This window comes from Pseudorca crassidens, chromosome 10 (genome assembly GCF_039906515.1).
Source record: "Pseudorca crassidens isolate mPseCra1 chromosome 10, mPseCra1.hap1, whole genome shotgun sequence".
NCBI lineage: Eukaryota > Metazoa > Chordata > Mammalia > Artiodactyla > Delphinidae > Pseudorca > Pseudorca crassidens.
In genome coordinates, this window is record NC_090305.1 from 33,896,474 (window position 1) to 33,921,644 (window position 25,171).

General features: G+C 57.6%; 1 protein-coding gene across 3 annotated transcripts; it reads left to right on the forward strand.

The window, feature by feature from the left end:
• The first annotated feature begins 756 nt into the window (after positions 1–756).
• Positions 757–22,236, forward strand: TFEB (transcription factor EB). Of its 3 annotated transcripts, none has more exons than XM_067753000.1 (9): positions 757–901; positions 15,798–16,020; positions 16,101–16,355; positions 16,932–17,009; positions 18,539–18,659; positions 18,750–18,806; positions 19,314–19,389; positions 20,000–20,147; positions 21,144–22,236. In XM_067753000.1, exons 2-9 carry the CDS (start codon positions 15,814–15,816, stop codon positions 21,630–21,632), a joined length of 1,431 nt encoding a protein of 476 aa, XP_067609101.1. In that variant the 5' UTR covers positions 757–901; positions 15,798–15,813; the 3' UTR covers positions 21,633–22,236. The 3 variants fall into 3 exon arrangements, with proteins under 3 accessions (XP_067609101.1, XP_067609102.1, XP_067609104.1); XM_067753001.1 differs by having other exon boundaries at positions 811–922; XM_067753003.1 differs by lacking the exon at positions 757–901 and adding an exon at positions 935–1,073.
• Positions 22,237–25,171: the final 2,935 nt, after the last annotated feature.

Sequence of the window (25,171 nt, forward strand, 5' to 3'; positions counted from 1 at the left end):
GGCCGACAGACTGGGTGGCCACAGAGCTTGGGCCACCTTTGAGTCACCTCCCGGCTCTGTCGAGACTGTGATTGTAGCGGTTTTTCTGACTTCCTTTTCCTTTCTCTCGCTGCCCCTGCCTCTTCCCTCATGGGGCCACTAGCCCCATGGCTGCCACGTGGCTGCCTTCTTCAGTCGGGAACTGAGCCTTCTAGCGCCCTCCCTCCGAGTCTCTATGGGGAACAGGATGCAATTCACGGTGCAGTGGCAGGGGGAAGGGGGGGGTGAGTTTATTCATGGGCACCCTTCTTTGTCCCTGGTGAAAGCCCTGCCTGGTGCCTGCTTCCTGAAGAGGGGCCTCCTCCTTCTTGACTCCTGCCCCCACCCCTCAGACTGCACTCCCACTACTTTCTCCTGCCTTGTAGGGCCCCGGGAGGGGGCAGAGTTAAGAAAGGGAGGTGGTGTGTAGGTAAGGCCGCCTGCTGTAGGGGCAGGGGAGGGCAGGCAACAGGGCTGGGGCAGGTGCCGGGCCTGGCGGGAGCACACACAACACATGCTCCAAACTCCGTATTGGGCCACAGGCAGGACTGCCAAGTCCCAGTCCCTTTGACTCATCTCTCCAGCCGCCACCCACAGACTTTCCCCTTGATGTTTTCGCTTCCAAACCAGGTTTGGTCAGGGCGCGTGTGCCAGGGCGGCGGGGGCAGGAGTGTGTTGACCTGGGCTGGCCAAGCTCATTCCCTCTGACATTCTCCTCCTACTTACCCGTGGCATCTATTTCCCACCCCGTGGGCAGGGCCAGCGCTGGCAGAGCAAACGTCAATCGTGTACCTGCCCCACTTGGATAGAAAGATGGCTGTACTTATTCGGGGCAGGCGTGTCGGTGTGAGGGCTGGGAGGACATCGGAGACATTCGCGCGAGGTCAGAAAGGGGGCGCTTACGGTGAGGGGTGAGGCTTTCGCTTTGTCTCAGGACGGAACTTAAGCATCTTTGATCGGGGGAGGAGGAGAAGTTGCAGCTGCAGCTCGGCTGCCCGAGTCTTACCCCCATGGGGGAAGCTGGGGAGACAGAAGGACACAGGTTGGGGGAGACGGTGAGTGGGGAGAGCAGAGTGACTGATGCTCCTCCCCCACCCAACACCCACAAAAGCCAGGGCACTGGGTTCCTCTCCCTGCCCGGCAAAGGGCAAGCGCTTCTTGTGGCGTTTCAGGACAGCAAAAGGGGTGGGTGGGCCGCTGTGTGTGTTTTGAGAGTGAGACCACCGTAGGGTTCATCTCATACCTGTGTGTGTTGGGGGGGCTGGATGGGGCAGGTGGAGGCGGCTCCCTCACTCCAGGTGCCTGGGGTGGGGGGACATTGCTGTACAAGGTCATTTCTTTTGTTGGGGGGAGAGGTCTCCTCTGACTTCCAGAGGGAGATGGGGTAGAGGTGTCAGCCGGGTACCCGGGCAGGGCAACCGAGAAGCTGAGTTCTGGGTCTGGGGCGGCTGCCACTGGGGAAGTCCTGGGCTGAGCGAGGGCTAGGCAAGGACCCAGGCAAGGGACCCCTGGATTTTGTGCCCCAACGGACCATTCCCAGAAGCCCAGCTCACACCGGGCTGGGGCTGGGGAGGAGGCCCAGCCACCGGGTGGGTGCGGGTAGCAAGGGGAGTCAGTCTGTGATTGTCCAGTGGCCCCTGCCTGCTCCGGCTGCCCCGTCCTGCCCCCACCGGGCATGAGTCAGACCGAAAGCAGAAGCTGGCAGACATTGCGCAGGGTGAAGTGAGGCAGAACCAGCAGTGCTATTTTGGAACCTGGTTAATTCCCCCTTCTGTCCCCCAGCGCTCATCACTCAGGGCTCCCCCCACCTCCTTGTCACCAGCTCTTTGCCTTCCTCGAGGGGACTGTTGGGGCGAGACTTGATGTCCCCTGGCACATATGTCGGGGGGTGGGTGTGTTGCTTAAAGCTCCTCTGCTTGCTGGACCCCTCCTGCCTGGCCAAGATTTGCTGGCTTCTCTGGAACCGGCCTTCTGGGGTGTTGGGAGGGCAGGGTGCCCCCTCCTGGTGGGAGCTAGCACACCGGGTGAAGGATGGTCGGTGGCTGCCCCTCCTCCGCTGCTCTCAGGCCAGCTGTCAGCTGCCTCTCCCAGGGCTGTGAGCTGACAAGGGCTTCAGGTGGGAGCCTCTCCCGGCAGTGACTCTTACAGGTTTGGGAGGGATTTCCAGACCCGGAGGGGAGGTATTTTGGGGCCAAGGGCCTTTCCAGAACCCGTGACATCACGCACCCTGCAGCAGCCCCCACTGACCCCCTAGTCAATCGTTCTTTCTTGGGCATCTAGGCCTGCTTGAGGCCCCACATTTTAGGATTTCTTTGGAGCCCGTGTGAGCCTGGGGGCCCCTGGCCGTCCAGCCCGCGGAGGTGACAGAGGTCAGTGGGTGTGTGTTTCTGAGCTGAAGATGAGGGTGTATAGGTGAGAGTGTTACCCACCCGTGGGCCGGGGGGATGGGGGTCCCTGCCACTCCTGAAGCTGTGTGGTCAGGGAGAGGGTGGGCTTTGCTATGCTCGCGTGATTGTGTGCGTGGGAGATGGGTGCGGCCTCTATCCGCAGTGTGTTGCCGCCTCTCGGGGGGGCCCTGAGGTCAGCGCTCCACCCGGCTATTTACCCCCCAGCAACCTGGGGTGGTGGGTTTCATGCACTGGGGCGGGGGACTGTCAGCAGGCATGTTGCAGGTGACCAATTAGAATGTGGGTCCCTCTTAAGCTCAGGTGAGCAGGACTTGGGTTTCTTGTCACTCAGCTGGGTTTGGGGCTTAGGCGGGGTGGGGAGGGGCAGAGCAGTGTTGGGGGAAGAGTGGTCTCCCAGGCCCGCTGCAGGGCCCCAGAGTCTCCCACGCCTCACGCACAGCGTGCAGACACAGCCTGTCCTCGAGGTTGTCTGCTCTCTGCTGGAGCTGTTCTCTGGGCAGCTGAGCCCTGGGGTGGTGTGTGTGTGTGTAGGAGATGCTTGAGCGTGTGTGAGTAGGTGTGTCTCACACGGCCTGTCTGGGTTGCTTTCCCACTGGGAACCATATCAGCTTCCAGTCAGTTCCTGCAGACTGTTGCCCCTCCTGCCCGAGCCAGAGCCCCAGCACCGAGTAAGCCCGAGTCCAGAGATGGCCTGGGGCCCTGCATTCCCGCCTCCACCTTGGCTCCTAGGCCTGCCTGAGAGTTTGGGTTGTCTGCTCAGGTTCACTGTGCTGCTCAGAAGGCCTGTGCCTGTCCCTTCAAGGATCTCTCTCCACCTCCCAGCTCTCCCCGCCCACCTGTCACACCTGGAGCCAGCCCGTGATCGAGCCCCCAGGAGGCAGCAAGTCAAGTGACTTTAACGTGCCCACAGATGTCCTAGGAGCCCACGTTAAAGTGCAGATTCGGACTCAGTAGGTCTCGGCTGGGGCCTGAGCGTCTGCATTTCTAACCAGCTCTCGGGGATGTGATGCCTGTGGCTCTTGCTTTGAGTGGTGAAGGCTTAAATGGCCCTCTTCCATCCAAACTCCATCCGGATGGACTCTGCTCATCCGGCCAGGGAACTAACCCTCAGGGGCCACCCGCTAGGTGCACTTCAGCTCCTTTGATCCCCTCACCTATTCTGAAGGAGGTGGCATTACTGCCATCCTGTTTTACAGATGGGGAAACTGAGGCTCTGAGAGGTTGAGTACCTGTCCCAGGTCACACAGCTGGAAAGTGGCAAAACCAGACTTGAACTCTGGTCTGTCAGGTCCAGAGCACATGAGCATTCCACTAAACCCAGCCATCTTCCGGGGAGCGGACTCAGAAGGCTGAGATGCAGCCGGGGGGGTGGGTGAGGGGTGGGACCGCAGCTGCAGGGAACATCCAGCCCCACCTGCCTAGCCCCGGGCCCCTCCGCTGATGGGCTTACGACTCCCTACCTGCCTCCTCAGGCCCTTTCTGGACTGACTCCCCGCCTGGGCACCCAGCCTGCTGCCGTGCCCCTGTGCACTCACCTGTGTCTGCGGAGGTTGTGTACGCAGACCAGGCTCCCCAGCTCCACTGCCTACCAACGTGCAACCTTGGGCAAGTTGTCAGCCTCTCTGCCCCAGTTGTCCCCTTGTGAAGTGGGGGATATACTACTACTTCCCCAGTAGTATGTGCTCGGAGGATTACATCAGTAACATGTATCAACTCAGAACCGCGCCTGGTGCATAGGAATCGCTCAGTGCCAGTAGTAACAAACGCCTGCTGGTTTGTTCCCGGAGACCATAGGCCACCTTCTGCGAATGTAACGCAGTTGTCAGGGCTCCTAGGTGTTTTTCTTCCTTCTTTCTCCCCTGCAGTCTTCCAAAGCCTTCTTTTATTAGGCAAAGCCTGGATACTTCAGTTTTAAAGAGGTTGTTTTTGAAGTCCTCAGAGGCAGATTAAATTCTTAAAAAGGAAGCCAAGCAGTAGGAGTTCATTGCAGTGGACAAGCAGAGATTGGAGAGGCCTTCGCAGCAGGGAGGAAGCAGAGGAAGCCCCCAAGGGCGGGGGTTAGGAGCCAGGCGCCCGGCCTGGGGCAGCTCAGGTTTGGAAGCCAGAAGCCTCTCCGTGTGCCGGCTGCCCGCTCCTCGCTGCCCCTGGGCTGCATCCTCCTCTTCTGAGGAGATGGACGATCGAAAACTGGGTCTCCAATGCTGCCACAGCTCTGGAGAGGGAGCTCCTGAGTGTTGGAAAGCAGCGCCCGGCTCTCCCTGTCACGGGCCTGTAGGCTGGCTCCCCGGCCACCCGGCCCCAGACCCATCCATGCTGCCCAAACCCTGCACCTTCCTGGACAGAGCAGGAAGGGGGCCACCACAGCCCTTCCAGCCTCCTCACGTGATCAACCAGGGGTCCAACTGGGAGAGGGGGCAGGACGTGTCTGAGGTCACACAGCTGGGTCGTGATATAGCCAGACGCGGTTTTTCGATCCCACTCTGCCCTTTCGGAACAGACTCATTCCAGAGGGTCCGAACTCCCGGGCCCCAGATCCATGATGGTACACGGTGACCAATCAGGCGGAGCCTTGGGACTCATCTTCCCTGGTGGGGGTATCGGTGACCTTATGGGTGGACCTAGCATCCACCGAAACTTAGCTGAGCTTCCCTCAGCAGGGGGATGGGATCAGGTGGGCTGGGGTGGGCGGGGGAGGTCACATGGGGCCTGAAGCCCTCGGAGACCCGTCTGGAAATCCTCCCCTTGCTCTCCAGGCCCCTTTCCTGTCTGGGGTGCCATCTGTGGCTGTACTCCCCACCCTGCCCCTCCCTCTGCACGTCCAGCTCTGCTGCCGTCCAGTGCCAGATCTCTGGTCCATGTAATCGCATTTCTGTCCAGCCAGTTTGATATAATTTCCCCCTGAGGCCCTCGTGTGGCCACGTTACCGCCTCAGTGAGGTCCAGATATGTGGGCTCCTGAGCCCTGGGCCTGGATTGTCTTGGCTGTTCGGCAAGAGGAGAGCCTGCAGGTGGGCGGGGCCTGGCCTGTGTTCTGGGCATCCAGGAGGGCCGAGGGGTGTGCAGGCCTCTCTGGGACCCTCTGGAGGGTTCACTGAGGGCAACGCGGGGTGAGGGGGTGAGGCAGGGCTGGGAGTTTACGGGAACAATAATCCATCTATCTACGGGGATCTTCCCTGTGGACCCCTGGTTACCTCATGGGACTGGAGCTGGTGGTGGTCGCACACCTGAGGGAGACCTGGGCTGGCCTGGAACACTTCACTACGCTCTTGCAGTGTGGCCTTGCACAGGGCCCTTAACCTTTCTGAGTCTTGGTTTTCTCATCTGCAGAGGTTCTGTTTGTCCCGTGAAGTGTCTGTGGGGAACTGGTGAGATCTGATAGAGGTCATGTGCTGAGTGCAGTGCCTGGTCCATCGTGGGGCCTTGGAGTGTCTGCTGAATGCGTGAACAGGTGGTAATTGAGCACGTGACGGGGGTTGGATGAGCAGCCTCCCAGGGCCCTGAGCCTTGTTCTGGGAAGTCTGCCGGCTAGGATCGGGTGGAGGTTCTAAAGAAGAAAGCTGATTTCTCTGGAGCTTCCTTGTAGCTGGGGAGACTGGAGGTGATTAGGAAACAACTGGAGAACAAAGCAGTGTGGCCACAGGCAGGCTGTTCAAGGGGATGGGGTGTCCAGGACTGGGGGTGCAGGGGAGAAGGGGAAGAAGGGGGTTTCAGCCCCCTTGCCCTACTCTAACCCAGGAGACAGGTGGCTGCCCACTGAGCGGCAGGGCGAGGGATTCTGCAACGTGTGTATCTGTGTGTGAGAGACAGAAACAGACAGACAGCAGAGGGTCTGCATGTGTGGCTGGGCTGAGTCTCTGCGTATCCCAGGGTGGACATCTCCCAGGACCTTTCTGGTTTCTCCCTCCGTGCTTCCCTCAGCCACATGTCCCCCTGGCCCCCGATCCTTCAAAGCCCAGTGGCAGCCCTCCGGGGATAGGCCTCATGCCAGGGTCCAGCTGATCCCTATGGGACAAGACAGGCACCTCTCTGATCTGGGATTGCCTTTGAAGCTACCCGCCTTGCCGCACAATTGCCTTGCCTCGCCCCAGGCCAGCCAGGAGGTGCCGGCTCCCACCCTTTCCTGTGGGATGTGAGCTGGGTCCTCAGGCTGATGGGCCTGAGCTCTGGGCCCTGGAGGCCACTCAGCAGGCCGGGAGCTCCTGTGGCTGCCCTTCGTCTCCCCTCTCCTTCCTCTCCCTCCTCCCCACCTCCTGCCTGTGTTCAGGCTTGTCTGAAACAAGCCCCTGCCTGTACTCCCCCCACCCCCGGGCCTTCTGCAGCGTCCTGTGGTGCACACTTACCCGGGGCAAGTGTGAATTCCAGTTGCTTTTTTTCAATGTTGGAAGCATCCGGAGAGCCCACTGTTGCCTTTCATGACCCCTAAGGAACCACGGATCAGCTAAGATAATAAGGACCCACATGACTAAGTGTCTGCAGCGCTGAGCCCTGTGCTAAGCGTTCTCTTTAGAACTTAGAGAGGTGGGTCTCACTGTTCCCCACCTGCCTCTCCCATAGCACCGCAGTGAATTATGTATAATATACAAGCTTTAGAAAAGAAAATCTTTTAAAACCCAAGGCTTTTCGAGAGGAAACAAAGAGGGTGCCTGGTATTGGGAAAAGCTGGCCAAGGCCTTTCTGCTTCTGGCCAGTCTGTAAGGAGAGACAGAAGCTGGTGATCACTAGGCAGTGCTGTCCCCCCACCTGGGGCCTTGTTATGGGGTGTGTGTGCGTGTGTGTGTGTGTCAATGGATGGGGGAATGGATGGGACCCTTTTCTCAAAAGAAATTTAAGAATAGAAAGAGGAGACTCACCCAGGGATGCCCCCGGTGGGCATGGATGAAACGAGAGTAACCAGTGACCGAATGGTATCACCCTTCTGCCCGTGATTTCACCCTTGCAGAGGTGAAATCACCCAGCATCCCAACTTAGATCACAGCAGCTCTCTGGGAGAGGTTCCCCCACTGGTAAGCCCCACTTGAGTGTTGGAAAGGCTGAGGCTAGGCTCAGACACTGAGTCAGGCCCAAGTCTGGGATTCATCCCCAAGCCTTCTGATGCCAAGTTCCCATAGCGTCTTGTGGGAAGGCATGCTGGCTCCTGGGGATCTCATGACACCTCCCTACCCTTAGCTCTCTTTGGGTTTGGCCCGACTGATGCCCGCCAGGCCCTGCAGGGACCCGTGACTGCCTTGGTAATTTGGAACGGCCCTGTCCTAAGGCGAGGGCGTTGCGGGCGTTGCGTGGACATTCTCGTTCCGTTTCCTAGTTCATCAGGCCTTCCTTTGCCACATCCTCGGCCAGAGGGGGCTCAGAGCAGATAAAACAAACCCCAGACCTGGAATCTTCCCCTCTCTTCCCTTCCCAAGGCTGGAAGGTCACCCAGGAGGTCTCGGGGTCCTTCGCCCTGCTTCCGGGGGCCTCGGCACCTGTTCAGGAGGCCTTCCTTTAGTGGTTGGTTTGATTTCCCCTCGGCCGCGACTGGGCAGCTCCCACACAACTGGTAGTTTGTAACAGACTGGGTCAGAAGGAAACTTCTTCCTACCACAGAGGTGCAGAATGTGATAAATGGCTTAACCAAGCATCCCGGCCTCTGAGCTTCCACACTTTGTTGTTTCAGCCGCCAGACATATGTTTTTTTCTGGGAATACAGGAAATCATCTCTGCCCTTTGAGGGAGGGCAGAATTTTTTCTGCTTGTGTTTGGGGATTCCAGACCATTCCCTCATCCTGGGCACCCTCTGGACCCCTGAGCTGGAATGAAAGAGATCAGCTGCTGAAACACTTTGATTGGTGGGGGGCGGGGGGAGAGGCGCATCTTCAGTGGAAATCCCTAAAATAAAATGTGGCTACCTTGTCCCAAGTGCAGGACCAAGGCCAAACTCTTAAGTCCCAGGACTAGGGTGGTGGAGCCAGACTGCCAGCATCCAGCCTCGCCACTTATTAACTCTGTGACCTTTGGCAAGTGACAACCTCTTTGTGCCTGTTTCCTCATCTGTGTGTGTGAGGGGGACAGTACTGGTACTCATGTCATGAAGTGATTGTGATAATTAAATAAGGTGCTTTGAACCATACCTGGCGCATAGTAAGTACTCCGTAAGCATTAGTATAAAATATTTTTCCTCATTAGAAAGATATACAGGGACTTCCCTGGTGGTCCAGTGGTCAAGAATCTGCCTTCCAATGCAGGGGACGTGGGTTTGATCCCTGGTCGGGGAACTAAGATCCCACATGCCTCGGGGAAACTAAGCCTGCGTGCTCTACAGCCCGCACGCCACAGCTAGAGAGAAGCCCACACGCCGCAACTAAGACCCGACACAGCCAAACAAATAAATTAATTAATTAAAAAAAAGAAAGATATACATTTTCATTATAGAAAGAGAAGAATATTCCACAGGTAAAAAGAAAAAAAATCGGGCTTCCCTGGTGGCGCAGTGGTTGAGAGTCCGCCTGCCGATGCAGGGGACACGGATTCGTGCCCCGGTCCGGGAAGATCCCACGTGCCGCGGAGCGGCTGCGCCCGTGAGCCATGGCCGCTGAGCCTGCGCTCCGGAGCCTGTGCTCCGCAACGGGAGAGGCCACAACAGTGAGAGGCCCGCATACTGCAAAAACAAAAAAAAAACAAAAAAGAAAAAAAATCACTCATGATTACATCATCCAAAGAAGTCAGCAATATTTTAGTATATTTCCTCCCAAGAGGTTTTTCTACACGTATTTGTACATGATGATCAGATTTTATATACAATTTTGCATCCTACTTTTTGTCACTTGCCATATCCCTGTGTTACTTATTGTAAATACAACATTTGATGAGGAGGAACACAACATAATGTTTTTTGTTTTTTGACTGCGTGGCTTGCAGGATCTTAGTTCCCCAACCAGGAATTGAACCTGGGCCCTCAGCAATGGGAGCGCAGAGTCCTAACCACCGGATGGTCAGGGAATTCCTGAACACAACATAATTTAACCGTCCTATTGCTGGACATTGAGATTATTTTTTATTTTTCGCTATATAGTGTGATGGGCATCTTTATGCATAAAAGCCTTTTCTGCATTTGAGATTTCTTCCTCAGGCTAGTGGATATTTTTTCAGGCTTTGATACATATTGCCAAACTGCTCTTCCAAAGAGGATGTCCCAAGCTACATTCCGGCAGTTGCATTGAAGCTGCCTGGTACCAAAGGCATTTTAAAGTCGTAGCCACACTTGGGTGGGGGAGGGGAGAGGGTAATTCATTCAACTTTTACATTCTTTAAGGTCTGCCCTCATTCTTACGTAAAATTTTAGTGAAAGTAGGACACACCTACAGGAAAGTGTACAAACTATTGAGTGAGCATCTGGATGTATTTTCATAAACTGGACACTCCCGTGTCACCAACCCTGGCATCATATTACAGAACATTCCTAGTCCCCACACCCACCCCAGGCTGTCCTGTGCCACCTCCCTGTCACTCCCCCTGCAAGAGTAACCAGGATCCTAACTTCTAACACGCAAGATTCGTTTCCCCCGTTTTTGAACCGTCTGTACATCGATCGTGCTGTGTGCGTGTTTGCCTTCTTTTGTTTGCTGTTATGTCTGCAGGAGTCATCTGAGTTGTGTGTAGCAGTAGTTGGTTCACTTCCATCACTGAGCAGCGTTCCAGGGCATGGAGGTACCACAACTTCTTTATCCATCTTCCTGCTGATGGACGTTTGGGTGGTGTCCGGTTTTGGCCACTATGTGTAGCGCTGCTGTGAACTTTCCGGTCTGTGTCCTCTGGTGCCCACACGGATGCTTTTCTGCTGGGCAGATACTTAGGAAGGGAGTTGCTGGCTCATGGCGGCGGCTATGTATTTTCTGCTTCCTGCTCGTATTTTTTTTTTTTTTTTTTTTTTGTGGTATGCGGGCCTCTCACTGTTGTGGCCTCTCCCGTTGCGGAGCACAGGCTCCGGACGCGCAGGCTCAGTGGCCATGGCTCACGGGCCCAGCCGCTCCGTGGCATGTGGGATCTTCCCGGACCGGGGCACGAACCCGTATCCCCTGCATCGGCAGGCGGACTCTCAACCACTGCGCCACCAGGGAAGCCCTCTGCTCGTATTTTTAAAGAATCATCTGGAAGGCAGAAAAATCCCCAGGGCAGTTCAGGCCCCACAATTAATTGAAGGGAGGTGCCTCGGCTCAGGGCTTTTTGGGGGGCCCTCCATGAAAATCATGTCCCCTCCGAAGGCTTGTGTCAGGGCTGTAGTGGAAACTGAGTTAGGCCCTGGGTCCTGGCCCTCCAGCTCCAGCTGGCATGTGGCTTCGACGCTGGCCTGTGCCTCCAGAGGCCACTCGGTATCCTCACCGGGGGTCCTCAGGGGCCTCACAACCATCGCGCTGAGCAGGGCAGGGCTCGGGCCAGACTCCAGGTGGAGCTGGGGGGACCCAACTTCGGACATGATTGGAAGCAGGTTGGGCCCCTCACAAACCCCTAGAAGCTGCCCTACTTCCTCTTCCCTTGTTTTAAAAGAATCACACAAGTAACGCATCTTCACATCCTAGGAGCTAAGTCTTCGAAAGAGGAATGAGAAACTATACAAACCGCTCTTTCCCCCTCCCCACTCTACTGCCTCTCCCCAGAGGTAGCACAGTGAACAGTTTGGGTGTTGGGGGTGCCCGGATGAGTGGATAAAACGTGGGGCTGTGAACCAGGCTGCCTGGTTCAAACTGCCCTCCTGCCACTTATCAGCTGTGTAACTTAGGGCCAGTGACTTCACCTCTCTGTGCCTCAGTTTCTCCCTGAAAATTGAAGGCAATAATAGTAGTCACTGCCTGGGGTTGTGAGGAACAGATGAGGTAATAGTTGAAAAGCACCTAGCCCAGCCCTGACCCATGGCACGGATTCAGAGCATCTCGATTCTTCTAGTCTTTTCTACACTTTTACTCATTTCCTGCCTAAGTGGGCTCCGGCTGTACATTTTATTCTGCAGTTTGATTTGTCCACTCAGTGCTGTATCTCTGAGATCTTCTTTCCTATATCTGAGACCTTTCTGTTCTGGGACCCTCTTTCTCCTTGCGTCTCCTCATGGAGTCCACTGATTTCTCCCCATCTTTCCCCTCCCTCTGTCCACATCTTCCCTTGGAAAAGGTTCTGACCAGCCTGTTCATACTAAGGCGTAAATGACTGACGAGGGAGGCTGGTGTGAAACCACCTCAGGCCCCTGACCAGAGGAGGGCACAGCTTCGGAGGGGAGCCGGGAGCCGCCCGTTATCAACGCCTAAGGGCTGTTCTGTTAGGTGCGTTCTGCACACTCACTGCGTCTCCTTGAATCCTCACAACGACCCCAAGAGGCAGGTGCCATTACTGGCTCCATTTTACTGGGGAGGAAACCAAGGCACAGAGAGGTTAAGCGGCTTTCCCAGAGTCACCCAGCCAGTATGGGCAGAGCAGGCACTTCGGCCACCTCTGTCGACTGTGAAGTCCATTTTGGTCACAACTAAACTAGAACCCCGACACAGCTTAGGGAAGGTAGAGGCAGGTGGGAGGTTCTGGGGGCGCCTCAGCAGAGGCGACCTGTGGACTCTGAGGGTGCAGATGGGGGCAGCTCTCATGGCCTCAGCTGCAACTTAAGCCCCTGCTATGTTTTCCATGCTACTGGGCAGGGGCAGGAATTCTCTGGAGCATCAGACCCCCTGGTCCCCTCAGGAGGAGGGGACAGGGGCGAAGTTTCTTCAGGGAAACACCCTAGCCCCAGGGTCTGCATCGTAGTGGGCACTCGAGTTCCCGGTGTTACCGAGTACATGCACGGTGGACCCTTTCCAGGCCTGGTGGGTCTGACGTCAGACAGTGGGGAGGGTCTGGGGCATTTTAGATCTCCCGTGTTCCTCCTCTCAGCCCTTCCTGACCAGACTGGGCACCGGGGGAGGCTGCGAGTGGCCCTTAGGCTTTGAGTGAGCAGGTGTGCTTGGGGGTTGGGGGGGTGTTAGCACCCCCAGGGTCTCTCTTGGACCACCCCATCGCCCTTGGATCCCCTCACCCCTCAACTCCCGCCCTTAACCCCACACGCATCCCACCTGGCCACGCTTAGATCAACCCAGGCTGGGAGCCAGGGCAGGGGGCTGGGACTCTGCGGGTAGCAGCAGCTCTGCGAGGGGGGTGAAAACTTTGACAACAGGATTGGGGGTGGGAGAGTCCCCTTCTGTCAGAGGACCGGGGACAGGCTAAGGCTTCTGACACTCTTTGATACACAGACAGCTGAGGTTCATAATTCAATATCCTCCCCCAGGAGGCTCTCACAGACCCCGGCTGGGTGGTGGGGCAGGGATTCCTGCGTCCATTTTACAAGTGAGCAAACTGAGGCTGGCGCAGGCAGTGAGAGGCTGAGCAGGCTGAGCCCATGTTCTCACCCAGCACAGGATGGGCGCCCAGCCCTTTGTGAGAGAAACAAGGGGCTCGTTCTCCCTCAGTCCTCCCCGTGACGGCTGGCACTGCCAGGCTCGGTGTCTGCACCCTCACCCCACCCCTGCCCCCATGGGCCAACTGAAGTTAGATTGTTCCTGAGGGGGAGGGGCTCGCTGCATTTGTGAGCGGGCAGGGGGTGCAGCTGCGAGGGGAGTGAGCTGGGCTGGGGTCAGAGCCTGTGAGGTCTGCAGGGCTGCAGTGCAGGCAAAGACAGGCTACCCCTCTGTAGGAGCACAGGACAGAGATGGAGTCTGCAGATGTGTCCCTGCTACAGGACAGAGGAGGGGGGGAAAGGGTGTGTCTGCTCCTTTCTCCTTGGGAACTGTCCATAGGGAGCTGGGCGGAGAGACCCCTGGGGCTGAGGCAGCCTCGTCACAAATTCCTGGCCTACAGGGACAGAGAAGGGAGGAAGGGAGGTAAGGTTAGGGCCGCTGGGTACTCAGCCCTCCAGCTGGGTAGCGCTGCTCCACTTTGCAGGGTGACTAGGAGCAGCCCTGGCTCGAGGGTCAGGTGGCTTGGGCGGCCCTGGGTCAACCAGATGTGCAACCTGGGACAAACGCCTTCCCAGCTCTAAATGGAGACATGATGGTGTGAAGACCCTTCACCCTCACCCACCATGAGCCGGGGAGCCAGAATGTGGGATTGGGTCCCAGCACTGTCCCCGCTGCCCGAGACCTAACCTCCCTGTGCTTCTGTTTCTCCTTATCTGTAGAAGGAGAATAATAACCAAAGCTACCAGATGGGGCTGTTTGAGGTTAAAGTGCTTGGAACAGTGCCCAGCACACAGTAAATGCTCAGATAGATGCAAATTACTATTATTTCCATGATCCGGTGATTTTCACTGAATATATGCCAGTACCTTCCGCTAATGCTGACTTAGTCTGATGTCTGGCATTAGACAGAACATGTCAGCCTGTGCTGCTTTCCTTTGCCACCCCCAGAGGTCTGGTCTCATCCTTAGGACCTTGGGCACAGCTCTGGCGTCTGGTCTACGCTGTGGCTGACCCTCCAGTCTTGTGCTGATCCATCGCTCACCCGCTTAGCCTACCAAGTGCTGCACACTGTTGAAGACACATTATTTTCATTTAACGCTCTCACCAATCTTCTGAAACTCTTTACAGGTCAGGTAACTGAGGCTCAGAGAAGTTAAGTGACTTGCCCAAGGTCACACAGCAAAGAAGTGGCAGAACTGAGATTCAAGCCCTGTTTGTAGCACTTGCTCAACTACAAAGTTGTACTGCCTCTTGCAATATCGCTGAGAGGGGACCCTGCAGCCCCTGTCAGGACCTTATGGCATCTGGGCACCCCCAGGGCCCCTGCACCTCTCAGAGAGCCTCAGCCCATCCCAGCTGGGAAGGACCTTAGAAATCACCCAGTCCAACGTTTTCATCTTGTGGATGGGGAGATGGAGGCTCAGAGAGGGGGAGGGATGTGCCCAGGGTCACTCAGTGAGCTAGGGACAGAGTGCGACCAGCTGCAACACTCATTCTGTCCTGTCCTGCCCCCTTCCCAAACAGGCCTTAGTCCCCTGTCCTCCTGAGACCCTTCAAAGATCAGGGCTGATGTGCTGGGTGGTGGAAAGCTCTCCCTGGGCCCTGGGAGGACCAGGTGCCCTGAGTGGCCCTCCCTGCGCAGGGTTACAGTGGCCTGAGGACTTGCCTTTCTCATTTACTGGCCTGTAGATGCCAGGAGCTCAGGGACTGCAGCTGGCTCGCTGCTGTATGGCCAATGCTGCTTCATAAATAGTAACCATTCCCTGCACACGTTCATAGAAGCCTGAGGCGCAGCAGTGAGCAAGACAGACAAAATGCCTGCCCTCAGGGGAGTTTGCATTCCTATTGACAAAGAGATAGAGAATGAATTGAAATAACTAAGCAAAAATGTGTAACATTTAAGATGGTGGTAAGTGACGTGGAGAAACAAAACAGGGAAGGAGCATAAAGTGGGGGGCGGGCTGGTGGGGGGTTTGCAGTTTTAAATAGGGTAGTCATGGAAGGTCTCTGTAAGGAGGTGACCCACTTGAGTGGTGGAGGTGAAGGAATGAGCCATGGTGGTGTCTGGGGGATGGGCACCTCAGGCGGAGGGAAGCGCAGGTGCAAAGGCCCTGAGGTAGGAAACATGCCTGGTATGTCTGAGGGATTGGGTGTGGCTGGAGCAGATGGAACAAGGAGGAGAGTAAGAGATAATGGGGTCACAGGGATCATGAGGTGGGGACAGATCATAGAGGGCTTTTTATGGTGAGGACTTTGGTTTTTACACTGAGTGAAGCAGGAGCCATGGAGAGTTCTGAGCCGAAGGAGGGAGAGGATCTAACTTAGTTTTAACAGCACCCCTCTAATTACTGAGTTGCGAGTAGAATGTCATGGGGCAGGAGGGAGCAGGAGGGAGTGTGACGTGAGGAGGCGCCTTCAGGAAGCCAGGTAAGGCAGAGCAGAGGCTGGGCTCGCGCTGGTGGCAGTGAGGCGGTGGCAGAGGAGGATGTATTTGAGGTCAGCTCTGGAGGCTCACCAGGTGGCATGAGAGAGAGAAAGGAGTCAAGGTTGACTTCAAGTCTGGGAGGCTGACCTGGAGGGTGTCTCCATCTCTGGCCCAAGAACCAGCAGACTTGGGTTTAAGTCTCTGTCACCCACTTGCTTGGTGACCTTGGGCACATCCCTCCCCCTCTCCTGTAAAATGTGGTTGCCCTTGTCCCGGCCCCTTCCCCGAGACCCCGTGCACTTGGTTATGTTTTTTGTTTGTTTGTTTGTTTTGGGCTGCACGGCGTGGCTTGGGGGATCTTAATTCCCTGACCAGGGATGGAACCCGGGCCCCCTGCAGCGGAAGCACAGAGTCCTAGCCACCGGACCACCAGGGAAGTCCCAAGACCCCATGCACGTTGAAGGGGACCGTGCCTCACAGCACTGCCCCCTCCCGTCCGCAGGGAGCCAGCGGCCACCATGGCGTCACGCATCGGCCTCCGCATGCAGCTCATGCGCGAGCAGGCGCAGCAGGAGGAGCAGCGGGAGCGCATGCAGCAGCAGGCCGTCGTGCATTACATGCAGCAGCAGCAGCAGCAGCAGCAGCTGGGGGCGCCGCCCACCCCCGCCATCAACACCCCCGTCCACTTCCAGTCTCCGCCACCCGTGCCTGGGGAGGTGCTGAAGGTAAGGCCTGCTCCGCCCTGTCCCTTCGCCCCGGTCCTTGGAGCCCCCGCCCTGAGCCCTTTACCTCCTCCTCGCTCCAGGTGCAGTCCTACCTGGAGAACCCCACCTCCTACCACCTGCAGCAGTCCCGGGACCAGAAGGTGCGGGAGTACCTGTCTGAGACCTACGGGAACAAGTTTGCTGCCCACATCAGCCCTGCTCAGGGCTCCCCAAAGCCCCTGCCAACCGCCTCCCCGGGCGTGCGGGCCGGACACGTGCTGTCGTCCTCAGCCGGCAACAGTGCTCCCAACAGCCCCATGGCCATGCTGCACATCGGCTCCAACCCTGAGCGGGAGGTGAGTGAGGAGCTGGCCGGTGCCTGCCACCAGCAGAGCTGGGGCCACATGCTGTGCTCCTGGGACTCCTAGTCTAATGGCAGAGGCAAGATACTGCCCTCAGGGAGCCCAGGTCTGAGGGGAGACACGGCCTCGCCCTCGGGGAGCCCCCGTCTGAGGGGAGACACGGCCCCGCCCTCGGGGAGCCCCGGTCTGAGGGGAGATGCGGCCCCGCCCTCAGGGAGCCCCAGTCTCCCAGGAGAAACACCCCTACTTTGGAAACCTCTGCTGGGGAGAAACAGGAGGCTCATGCAGGAATGCCCAGCACACTTGCAAAGCCATGTCCTGACAGCAGGTGTATAAAGCCATCTGCCTGGCCAGCTTGGCTCCTTGGGAAGAGCCCTGGCCTAGGCCTTGGGGCCTGGGGGATCTGGACAGCTCATCCTCTCTCTGGGTCTGTTTCCTTCCCCCCAGGTGAGCAGATGGGGTGAGGTGGGCACCAAGGTCCCTTCAGGTCAGTGGCTGTCCCAGTGCCCCCTTTCCCCTGCCTTTCTCCGAGCAGGCACCCCACAATATGGACTATTTTTTCCCTTTCAGTTTGATGTCATCGACAACATTATGTGTCTGGACGATGTCCTGGGCTTCATCAATCCCGAAACTCAGATTCCCAATACGGTATTGCTGGCCAGGGCGGGGTGGGTGTGTCAGAGGGAGGGGCAGTGGCCCTACAGCGGCTGTGAGCCTGGAGAGAACTAGAATATCTCCTACAGAGATGAGAGTCACCTCCATCAAATCATGTGACGAGGGCCCAGGGTCCCGCAGAGCTGTGAATCCAGAGAGTGCGCCTTAGCCTGCGTGCGTGGTGGGGCTTGGGGGGAGAGGTGGCTGGGGAGGGCTTCCTGGGTCGGAGGAGAGGCAGGAGGCACTGGTACTGAGGGGAGCAGTGTGGCCCCAGGAAGGCCTGGAGCTGATGAGTTTCTCTGAGATATGGGGCACCCTCTTCTACCAAGCCCAGGACCCAGAAAGCACAGGCCTGTGTCCCTCACTCCGAGGGGCAAGTGGTTTCAGGCTGGTTCGGTTCCCTCCCTCTGGCAGCCTCCTGGCAGCGTTAATGCTCTCTGGGCTTCCTGGGCAGAGGTGACAGGGCAGGTGGGAAGGGGTCAGGCTTGGAATCAAGAGGCCTCGATTCTGGCTTTGGCTGTGACTCTGGGAAGTCCCTTAAGTGTTCTGAGCCCCTGGGGATGATGCCTTCTACCCACGGGCTGGTGGGAAAATTAGATAAGGCAAGAAATTGGGGGCTAGCTCTGCACAAGGGGGACAGGTACTTACACTGAGCAGGTGGAATTGCAGGCGTCCCCTTCCCTTTTTTTTGGAGATCCCTGAACCTTAGCTGCTCACTGCTGCCCCCTTGGGCCCCAGCCCATTGCTGCTGAGGGAAGTCAAGGAGTCAGTCCTCAATCCCCGCTGCCTGGTGACAGTGCCCAGGGGCTCATCAGGAGTTGGCAGGGGCCAGTGGGTCGGAAGCCTGCTGCCAGCAGGGGCATCGGGGGCTGGGAGGCCAGGGAGGAGGGCACAGCGTCTGGCCCCTTTAGTGGGGGCCAAGGTACCCTGCAGGGTTCTGGGCCTGTGATTTGCTCTGCGTGAATGTGTGGCAGGAACTGGGAAGATCTTTCCAGAGCTCAAACCTGTCCCTGTGGGGCCCGTTTAAACCCCCAATGGCTGCTCATCACCAAGTCCCAGGGTCTCTGCAGGTGGAACCTGCCCTCCGGCGTCCGGCAGGATCTCCCCCCACTCCCCCACCACCACTGCGCTCCTTTGGCTTGAGGTGCTTGTGACCTCATGCTGTGTCCAGGCTGCTTCCCTGCTCAGCCATCCCCCAGCCCATAGTGCCCTTCCTCACCACGCCCTCTGGAAACCTTCCAGATACTCCAGAATAGATTAGGTGCCCCTCCCCTTGACTTCCAAAGGCCCTGGGGGAAATCCTCTCACCCACTATCTCCTCTCTCTCCAGCTGCTTCCCAGCGCTGGCTGGTTGCTCCTTGAGGGCAGGGGCTGCCTCTTATTCAGCTCTGGACTCTGCCCTGGGTGACCCCAGCACAGCCTCCCCCAGTGTCCCGGGGAATCGTGGGACGATGGGCCCTGGGGAGAGCCCCCCGAAGACAGGGGGCTGCTCATCGGGTACCCTTCCCCACCTCACCCTGCAGCTGCCCCTGTCCAGCAGTCACCTAAATGTGTACAGTGGAGACCCCCAGGTCACCACCTCCCTGGTGGGCGTCACCAGCAGCTCCTGCCCAGCCGACCTGACCCAGAAGCGAGAGCTTACAGGTACCAGCCCGCTGCTTCCCTGCGCCCCAGCTCCCGAGTCCTGCCGCTGCCCTTCCCCTCCCAGCTCCTCTCTCCTCTCCTGTTCTCCAGATGCTGAGAGCCGGGCCCTGGCCAAGGAGCGACAGAAGAAAGACAATCACAACCTCAGTGAGTTTCCCCAGCCCCTCTTCCTCCCCTCACCTGGGCTGGCTCAAAAGCCACTCTCTGACCTGCACAGCTTCTAGGAAGGATTCCCTACCCAAGGCTTTAAAATCCTGGCTTTGGTGTGACTGGGTTCAGCACAGCCCTCTTCCCGTTAGCCCTTTCTAGGAAGGGGTGGGAGAGGCGCTCCAGGGAGGGGATATTCATGAAATTCCCAGCACTTCAGAGGGAATGAGTTTATCAGATTGTTTTCTTTAGGACGTGGAGTCTGGGAAGGAGTTCTGGGCAGTGGAGAGAGAGAGAGTCTTCCCCAGGCAGCTTCGCCCGCTACAGCCTGACCCCCTTAGCTGTGTCCGACCTGCCCCCGACCCCCTCACCCCCGTAGAAATCCCATTTGGTTGGTCACCCATTCCTTCCCAGAAGGACTAAGGCATCCCTGCTTGGGCTGGACCCTTCGTCCCAGGTGGGGTCCTCATCCCCCTAATGGCCCCTCCTGGAATTTGTTACTTTTAGTTGAAAGGAGACGGAGGTTCAACATCAACGACCGCATCAAGGAGCTGGGAATGCTGATCCCCAAGGCCAACGACTTGTGAGTGGCTTTCCTGGAGGAAGGGAAGGGAGGGCAGCAGCTCACAGGTATTACCTGCTGGTCGCCAGGGGGAAGGGATGGGAAGAGAATCCCTTGGTTGCTGCCTCAAAGAGCTTATCATCTATTTGGGAAAGAAGATTCCTCCCTCCCCCAAATAAGGAAGGCTCAAGACTAGAGGAGCAGACGTCCCAGAAGTGAGGGTGGGGTCAGGGGTACTTCCTGAAGGAGGAGTCATGCTGGGAAAGTTTGGCAAGGCCACAGGACTGGTGCAGAGGTGGTCCAGGGACAGGAGTAGTGAGAGTCAAGGGTGACTGTGGGTGTGGGTTTTGGTGGCAGGAATGGGAGGCCTGGGGAAGGAGGCTGCTCCAAATTGCTTGGTTCCTGGGATTAGTGACGTGGGTGGTAGCACCACAGTTACCTGGGAAGGCCGTTCTGTGCAGATGGAGATCAGCCTCCTTCATAAGTAGGGGTTGGCTGGATCTGGGATTTGGGGCAAAGTTGGGAGAGGCGACATGAGCTCCGAACAGGGTTTTACTTCCACCCACTAAACTCCTGGCAAATACTTGCCCCCTCCCCTGAGCATGCACCTCTGATTCTACCTGGCCTACAGGGATGTGCGCTGGAACAAGGGCACCATCCTCAAGGCCTCTGTTGATTACATCCGGAGGATGCAGAAGGACCTGCAGAAGTCCCGGGAGCTGGAGAACCACTCTCGGCGCCTGGAGATGACCAACAAGCAGCTCTGGCTCCGCATCCAGGTCTGGCCCCTGAACTTGGACTTCTTGGGTAGCTCTGACTCCTGACCCCTGGCCTGAGTCCTGACCCCAGGGGCAGTGCTTATACTTCTGAAGTTGGAGACATGGGGATGATGCCCATGAGGAGGGAGGACGTATCAGTCAGGATGTTATAGCTTGGTAACAAACAATCCCCAGCAGCTTTAAGCAACAGATGTCAGTTGGAGGGCCTGTTCCGTGAGACCCTCATTCTGGGACCCAAGCTGACGGACAGGCACATCTAGAGCTGGCTCTTAAAGCCATGTGTCGCCCTTAGGGTGACACTTGTCCCTTCTGCTCACATTTCCTCCATCAGTGCAAGCACATGCCTATACCTAACGTCAAGGGGGCAGGAAAGGGCAAACCTACCCCTGTGGGAGGCAGAGAGCTGGGACTTTATGGTGGGTAATGCTAAGAATCACCACAGGGGACAAGAGAAAGAACAAAGGCTTGGGAGAGTCCATCCTACCACCTAGAGCTGCCAATCCTGGCTCTGTGTTGAAGGCCTCTGTTCTCTTTGGACCTGAGGCTGGTCACCTATACAAAGGGCAGCTGGACTACAGCTTAAAATTCTTCTATTTCTTATGGTAGATAATACAATTCACATTACAGTCCAGCACACACGGCCATACTCAAAGTGAAAAACCAAAGTTTCATGAAAGAACCCTCATCCTTAATAGATGAAGTGCATTCTGATAGTTTCTCGTCTAGTCTAATCTAGGCAAGTCTGTTTCAATTAAAAAAATAGAAAGCTGGTCTAAGGCTCACTGTAGTGGTTTCCCAACCCACTCATGAGTTGCGACTTGTAGTTTGAAAAAACGCTGGTCTAGACTCTAGAGCTACCCTGTGCTTCCTCCCAGCTGAGACATTTTGTGGTCTTGGGTGCCACAAAGGGAGGGGCAAGGGCTGCAGTGGAGGTGGGGGGCGGGCAACGGGTGCCCACGGGTGTGCGCCTCCAGCCTCTGTCTGCCGCACCTGCAGGAGCTGGAGATGCAGGCTCGAGTGCACGGCCTCCCCACCACCTCACCCTCGGGCATGAACATGGCTGAGCTGGCCCAGCAGGTGGTGAAGCAGGAGCTACCCAGCGAGGAGGGTCCGGGGGAGGCCCTGCTGCTGGGGGCCGAGGTCCCCGACCCTGAGCCACTGCCGGCTCTGCCCCCCCAGGCCCAGCTGCCCCCGCCAGCCCAGCCAGCCCAGCCACCGTCCCCATTCCACCACCTGGACTTCAGCCACAGCCTGAGCTTTGGGGGCGGGGGCAACGAAGGGCCCCCGGGCTACCCCGAACCTCTGGGGCCAGAGCATGGCTCCCCGTTCCCCAACCTGTCCAAGAAGGATCTGGACCTCATGCTCCTGGACGACTCACTGCTGCCGCTGGCCTCCGACCCCCTCTTCTCCACCATGTCCCCCGCGGCCTCCAAAGCCAGCAGCCGCAGGAGCAGCTTCAGCATGGAGGAGGGCGACGTGCTGTGACCGGGGCCACGGGGGTGGGCCTGCGGGGGGGAGAGCCAGGGCCACCTCCCTCCCACCCTCCAGCCTGTACTTGTGTGTGAAGTAGCCCCTGCCCTGCCTCACTCCGCCCTGTCGGCCCCCTGTTTGGGCTTAGTGCCCTTGGCAGTCCGTGGGGTTGGAAGTCCCCCACCCAGGGGCAGCCCTCTTGATGGGGCTGGGCAGAGATAGGCCTTCAGCCCGGCTCCCGGAGGTGAAATCATGAGGGTGAGGGAGGATACAGGGTGTGCTGGAGGTAAGACGAGCTCTTACCTTCTGAGCCTGGTCCCCCCACCGATGAAGGAGGACTCGTTGGAACCAGGGGTCCAGACGTTCCTTCTTGGAGGCAGTGACTGGTCCAGGGGGTGCCCAGGCCTGCCTTTCTGGACTCTGATGGCAACAAGCCCGTCCTCCAGCCTGGCACTCCCCGCACCCCCCTTTGGTGCTAACAGCTCTCCACCAAGTGGTGTGAGGGCGGGGGTGGCCAGAAGAGGAGGCGCTGGGTTCAAGTTAGAGTGGGGTCACTGCTGGAAGAGCAGCTCCCCTCCAGTCTCCCCACTTGTGCCTTCAGTAAACACTGTGCTTTGTACCTGTTTGTCCTGTCTCTTTGGAGGGGGGTCTGGGGACAACAGAGATGGGAGGATTCAACCCAGTGGGCTCCTTTCTGGATTCAGAGTTCAGATGCCCCCATGGGGATCAGGGAAGGGGGATACAGGCAGGAGGGACTGAGTCCATCACCTAGTTTCCCCCAACTCCCCAGCCCTGCCCCATGGGAAGCTGGAGATCTAGCCTTACTTAGGTGGCTCGGGAGCTGCCGGGGGGGCCTTGTCCCTCCTCGCGGCCACAAGGTGGCGCCACAGCCCTGTTGGTCTCACACCTCCAGCTGTGGCCTGAGACCGCTGACCCGGGTGATGTGGGAGACCCCGTTGCTTGTAAACCAAGTCTGCTGCTCCTCACTGCTGCTCTTGGGCGCTGTGGGTCCAGGCTACTCCTGGCCGGGGACGGGGGGCATGTTTCTCCTGTTTCTCCTGTTCCCACCCCCAGTTCCTTCCCCTCCATAGGTGGGCTGCCTGATCTGTGCAGACAAGGCCCTCTGCCCTCTGCCTTAGTGTCTCTAGCAGGACAGGCTCCCTAGGAAGTGAGGGGCTACATCCTTCTATGGGTTTGAGGAAAGAGGGACCATGTAAACCAGTTTGGGAGGAGGTGGGAGCCCAGGACGCTGGGTGGTGCCCAGGGCGTGGGTTCTGCTCTGGAACCATCAGGCAGCCAGGCCCCCACTAACCCTTTTCTCTCTCTGGGCTAACGCTCCCTCACTGCTCAATAGTTCCTGGGGCCTCTGCGCCAAGGTCCTGGGACTTCATGACCTCACCCAGGAAGGGGATCCTGGGACTTCATGACCTCACCCAGGAAGGGGATCCTGGGACTTCATGACCTCACCCAGGAAGCGGAAACGGGCTTGGGGCAGAGAGGGGTGAAGGGGGAGCTTTTTGAGCCCTGGGTTCCTGGGAGGGAGGGAGGACAGGGTCTCTGGGGGCTTTCCCTGGTTCTCCCTCGACTTCCCACAGTCTCTTCAGGCAAAGGCCAAAGTGGCTTCCCCCTCATGGGGCCCTATGAGGCCAAAGGGGCCTAATTTAAAAAAAAGAAAAAGAAAAATCCCAGGATGAAAATGGCTAAGTGGGCAATTTCCTCCTTGCAGAATGGGAGATTGAATCAACGATGGAACAATTAATGTGTGCGGGAGAGAAGGAAAGGGGGCCGGGTGTGTGGGTGCTGATGGCGGCTGGGCTGGGGATTAATCTCAAGGTCAGATGGAGCCGTGGATGACCTTGTGAGTTGGAGCCAGCCCAGGTGCTGGTACCTCCTTCCAGTTCCAGGCGCCACCCTACTGCCCGGACCTGCCCACAGCCTGGGAACCTCCCTTTCAGCCCCTCCTGGGGCAGGTCCTGGACTCTGGCTGGGAGATACCTGATGGGGGAGGCATGGGGGTGTGGAAATCTGAAGGCCATCCTTCAGGCCATTGAGGGCTCTCTCCTACCCCCATCTGTTCTCCCCCTTCACCCTGGGGACTGACTCAGTGGAGTGGAGAGAGCTGCCCTCCTGCTTCCTCAAGCAGCCCCTCAAGACCATGGTATCCCCCCTCCACCTGCCTGCAGGCTTGCTGCCCCGAGGTTCCTTCAGCCTGGCCACCACCTGCAGCTTGGGAAGAAGGGTCTGGATAGCCAGCCCATGGGGCAGCACTGGGGAGTAAGTGGGGGGGGGGGCGGTTCTGCCCACAGGAGGGTGCCACAGAGCCAGGAGCGGGCAGCTGCCGTCTCCCCTGGCAGGGGTGGGTGGGGCCGATGTCTCAGCTTAATTGTGCTTTTCAAGCTGTGTGCCTGCGGGCCCTGCAGGTTTGGTTCAAGCAGGCCCAGAGGCTACCTCCAGAATTTCAGCCAGCCACCAGAAAGTGTTCGTGCATCTGAGACTGGTCTGCATGACCCTTAGCCTGTGGCTGGAATGGCGTCGGCCACCAGCTTCTAACCGGTGGTTATGAACATCTCTGATTAAGTAAGAAGAGGATGCAGTCTTCATCCACACCCTTTACTTGGTAGACAACACCTTTCCAGACGTCGGGTCCACGACGGGGAAACTGTTTGTGAAAAGGTGGAGTGGGTGAGGGATTGGTGTGAAGGCAGAGATGCACCTGTGAAACCCCCTCGTTTCACTGAGGAAAACCCCACGGCCTTGAGAACAAGCCAAAGTGTGAAAAGGTCATGGGGTCTGGGAAGGGGTCCAAGCCAGGTTGGGGGGAGGACAAGCAGCTGCAGCTCCTTTGGGTCCCCTGTGGAGCCCCAAAGCCAAGCAGGTATACTGGGTGTGAGGGTCCTGCCATCCCCAGCTCCACCCCCTGTATCTGCCTGTCCTTCCCCCACCAGCTGCTGGCTTCTTACCTCTTGTACTGGGAGGAAGTCGGGATCCGAGGCCCATGAAGGAAAATAGACACACTCACCGGAGTGCACACACAGGAAGGTGGCTTTCTACCCCTGACGTCTGTGGAGCGTTTCCCTGCTTGTTCAGATAGAAGGCCAAGAGTGGACTCCGGGCCCTGCTGAGGACAGGCCGGGGGTGGCGCTGGCTCTCGGCTCCTTATACCCACCTCCTCAGCACGGGGAAGTCTTGGACGTCCAACAGCATCTCCTCCAAGGCCTGCTCCACCATCTGTAGAACAGGGCTGTCTGGGAAGCCAGAAGTGGAGTGAAGCCTGGGGTGGGGATGGAGCGGGGAGAAGCAGGACCTCAGTATGTCCTTCTTGGAATTTCTCAAGTTTCCATCACCTACCGTTGCTTTTTTTTTTTTTTTCCCCCAACATCTTTATTGGAGTATAATTGCCTTACAATGGTGTGTTAGTTTCTGCTGTATAACAAAGTGAATCAGCTATACATATACATATATCCCCATACCTCCTCCCTCTTGCATCTCCCTCCCACCCTCCCTATCCCACCCCTCTAGGTGGTCACAAAGCACCGAGCTGATCTCCCTGTGCT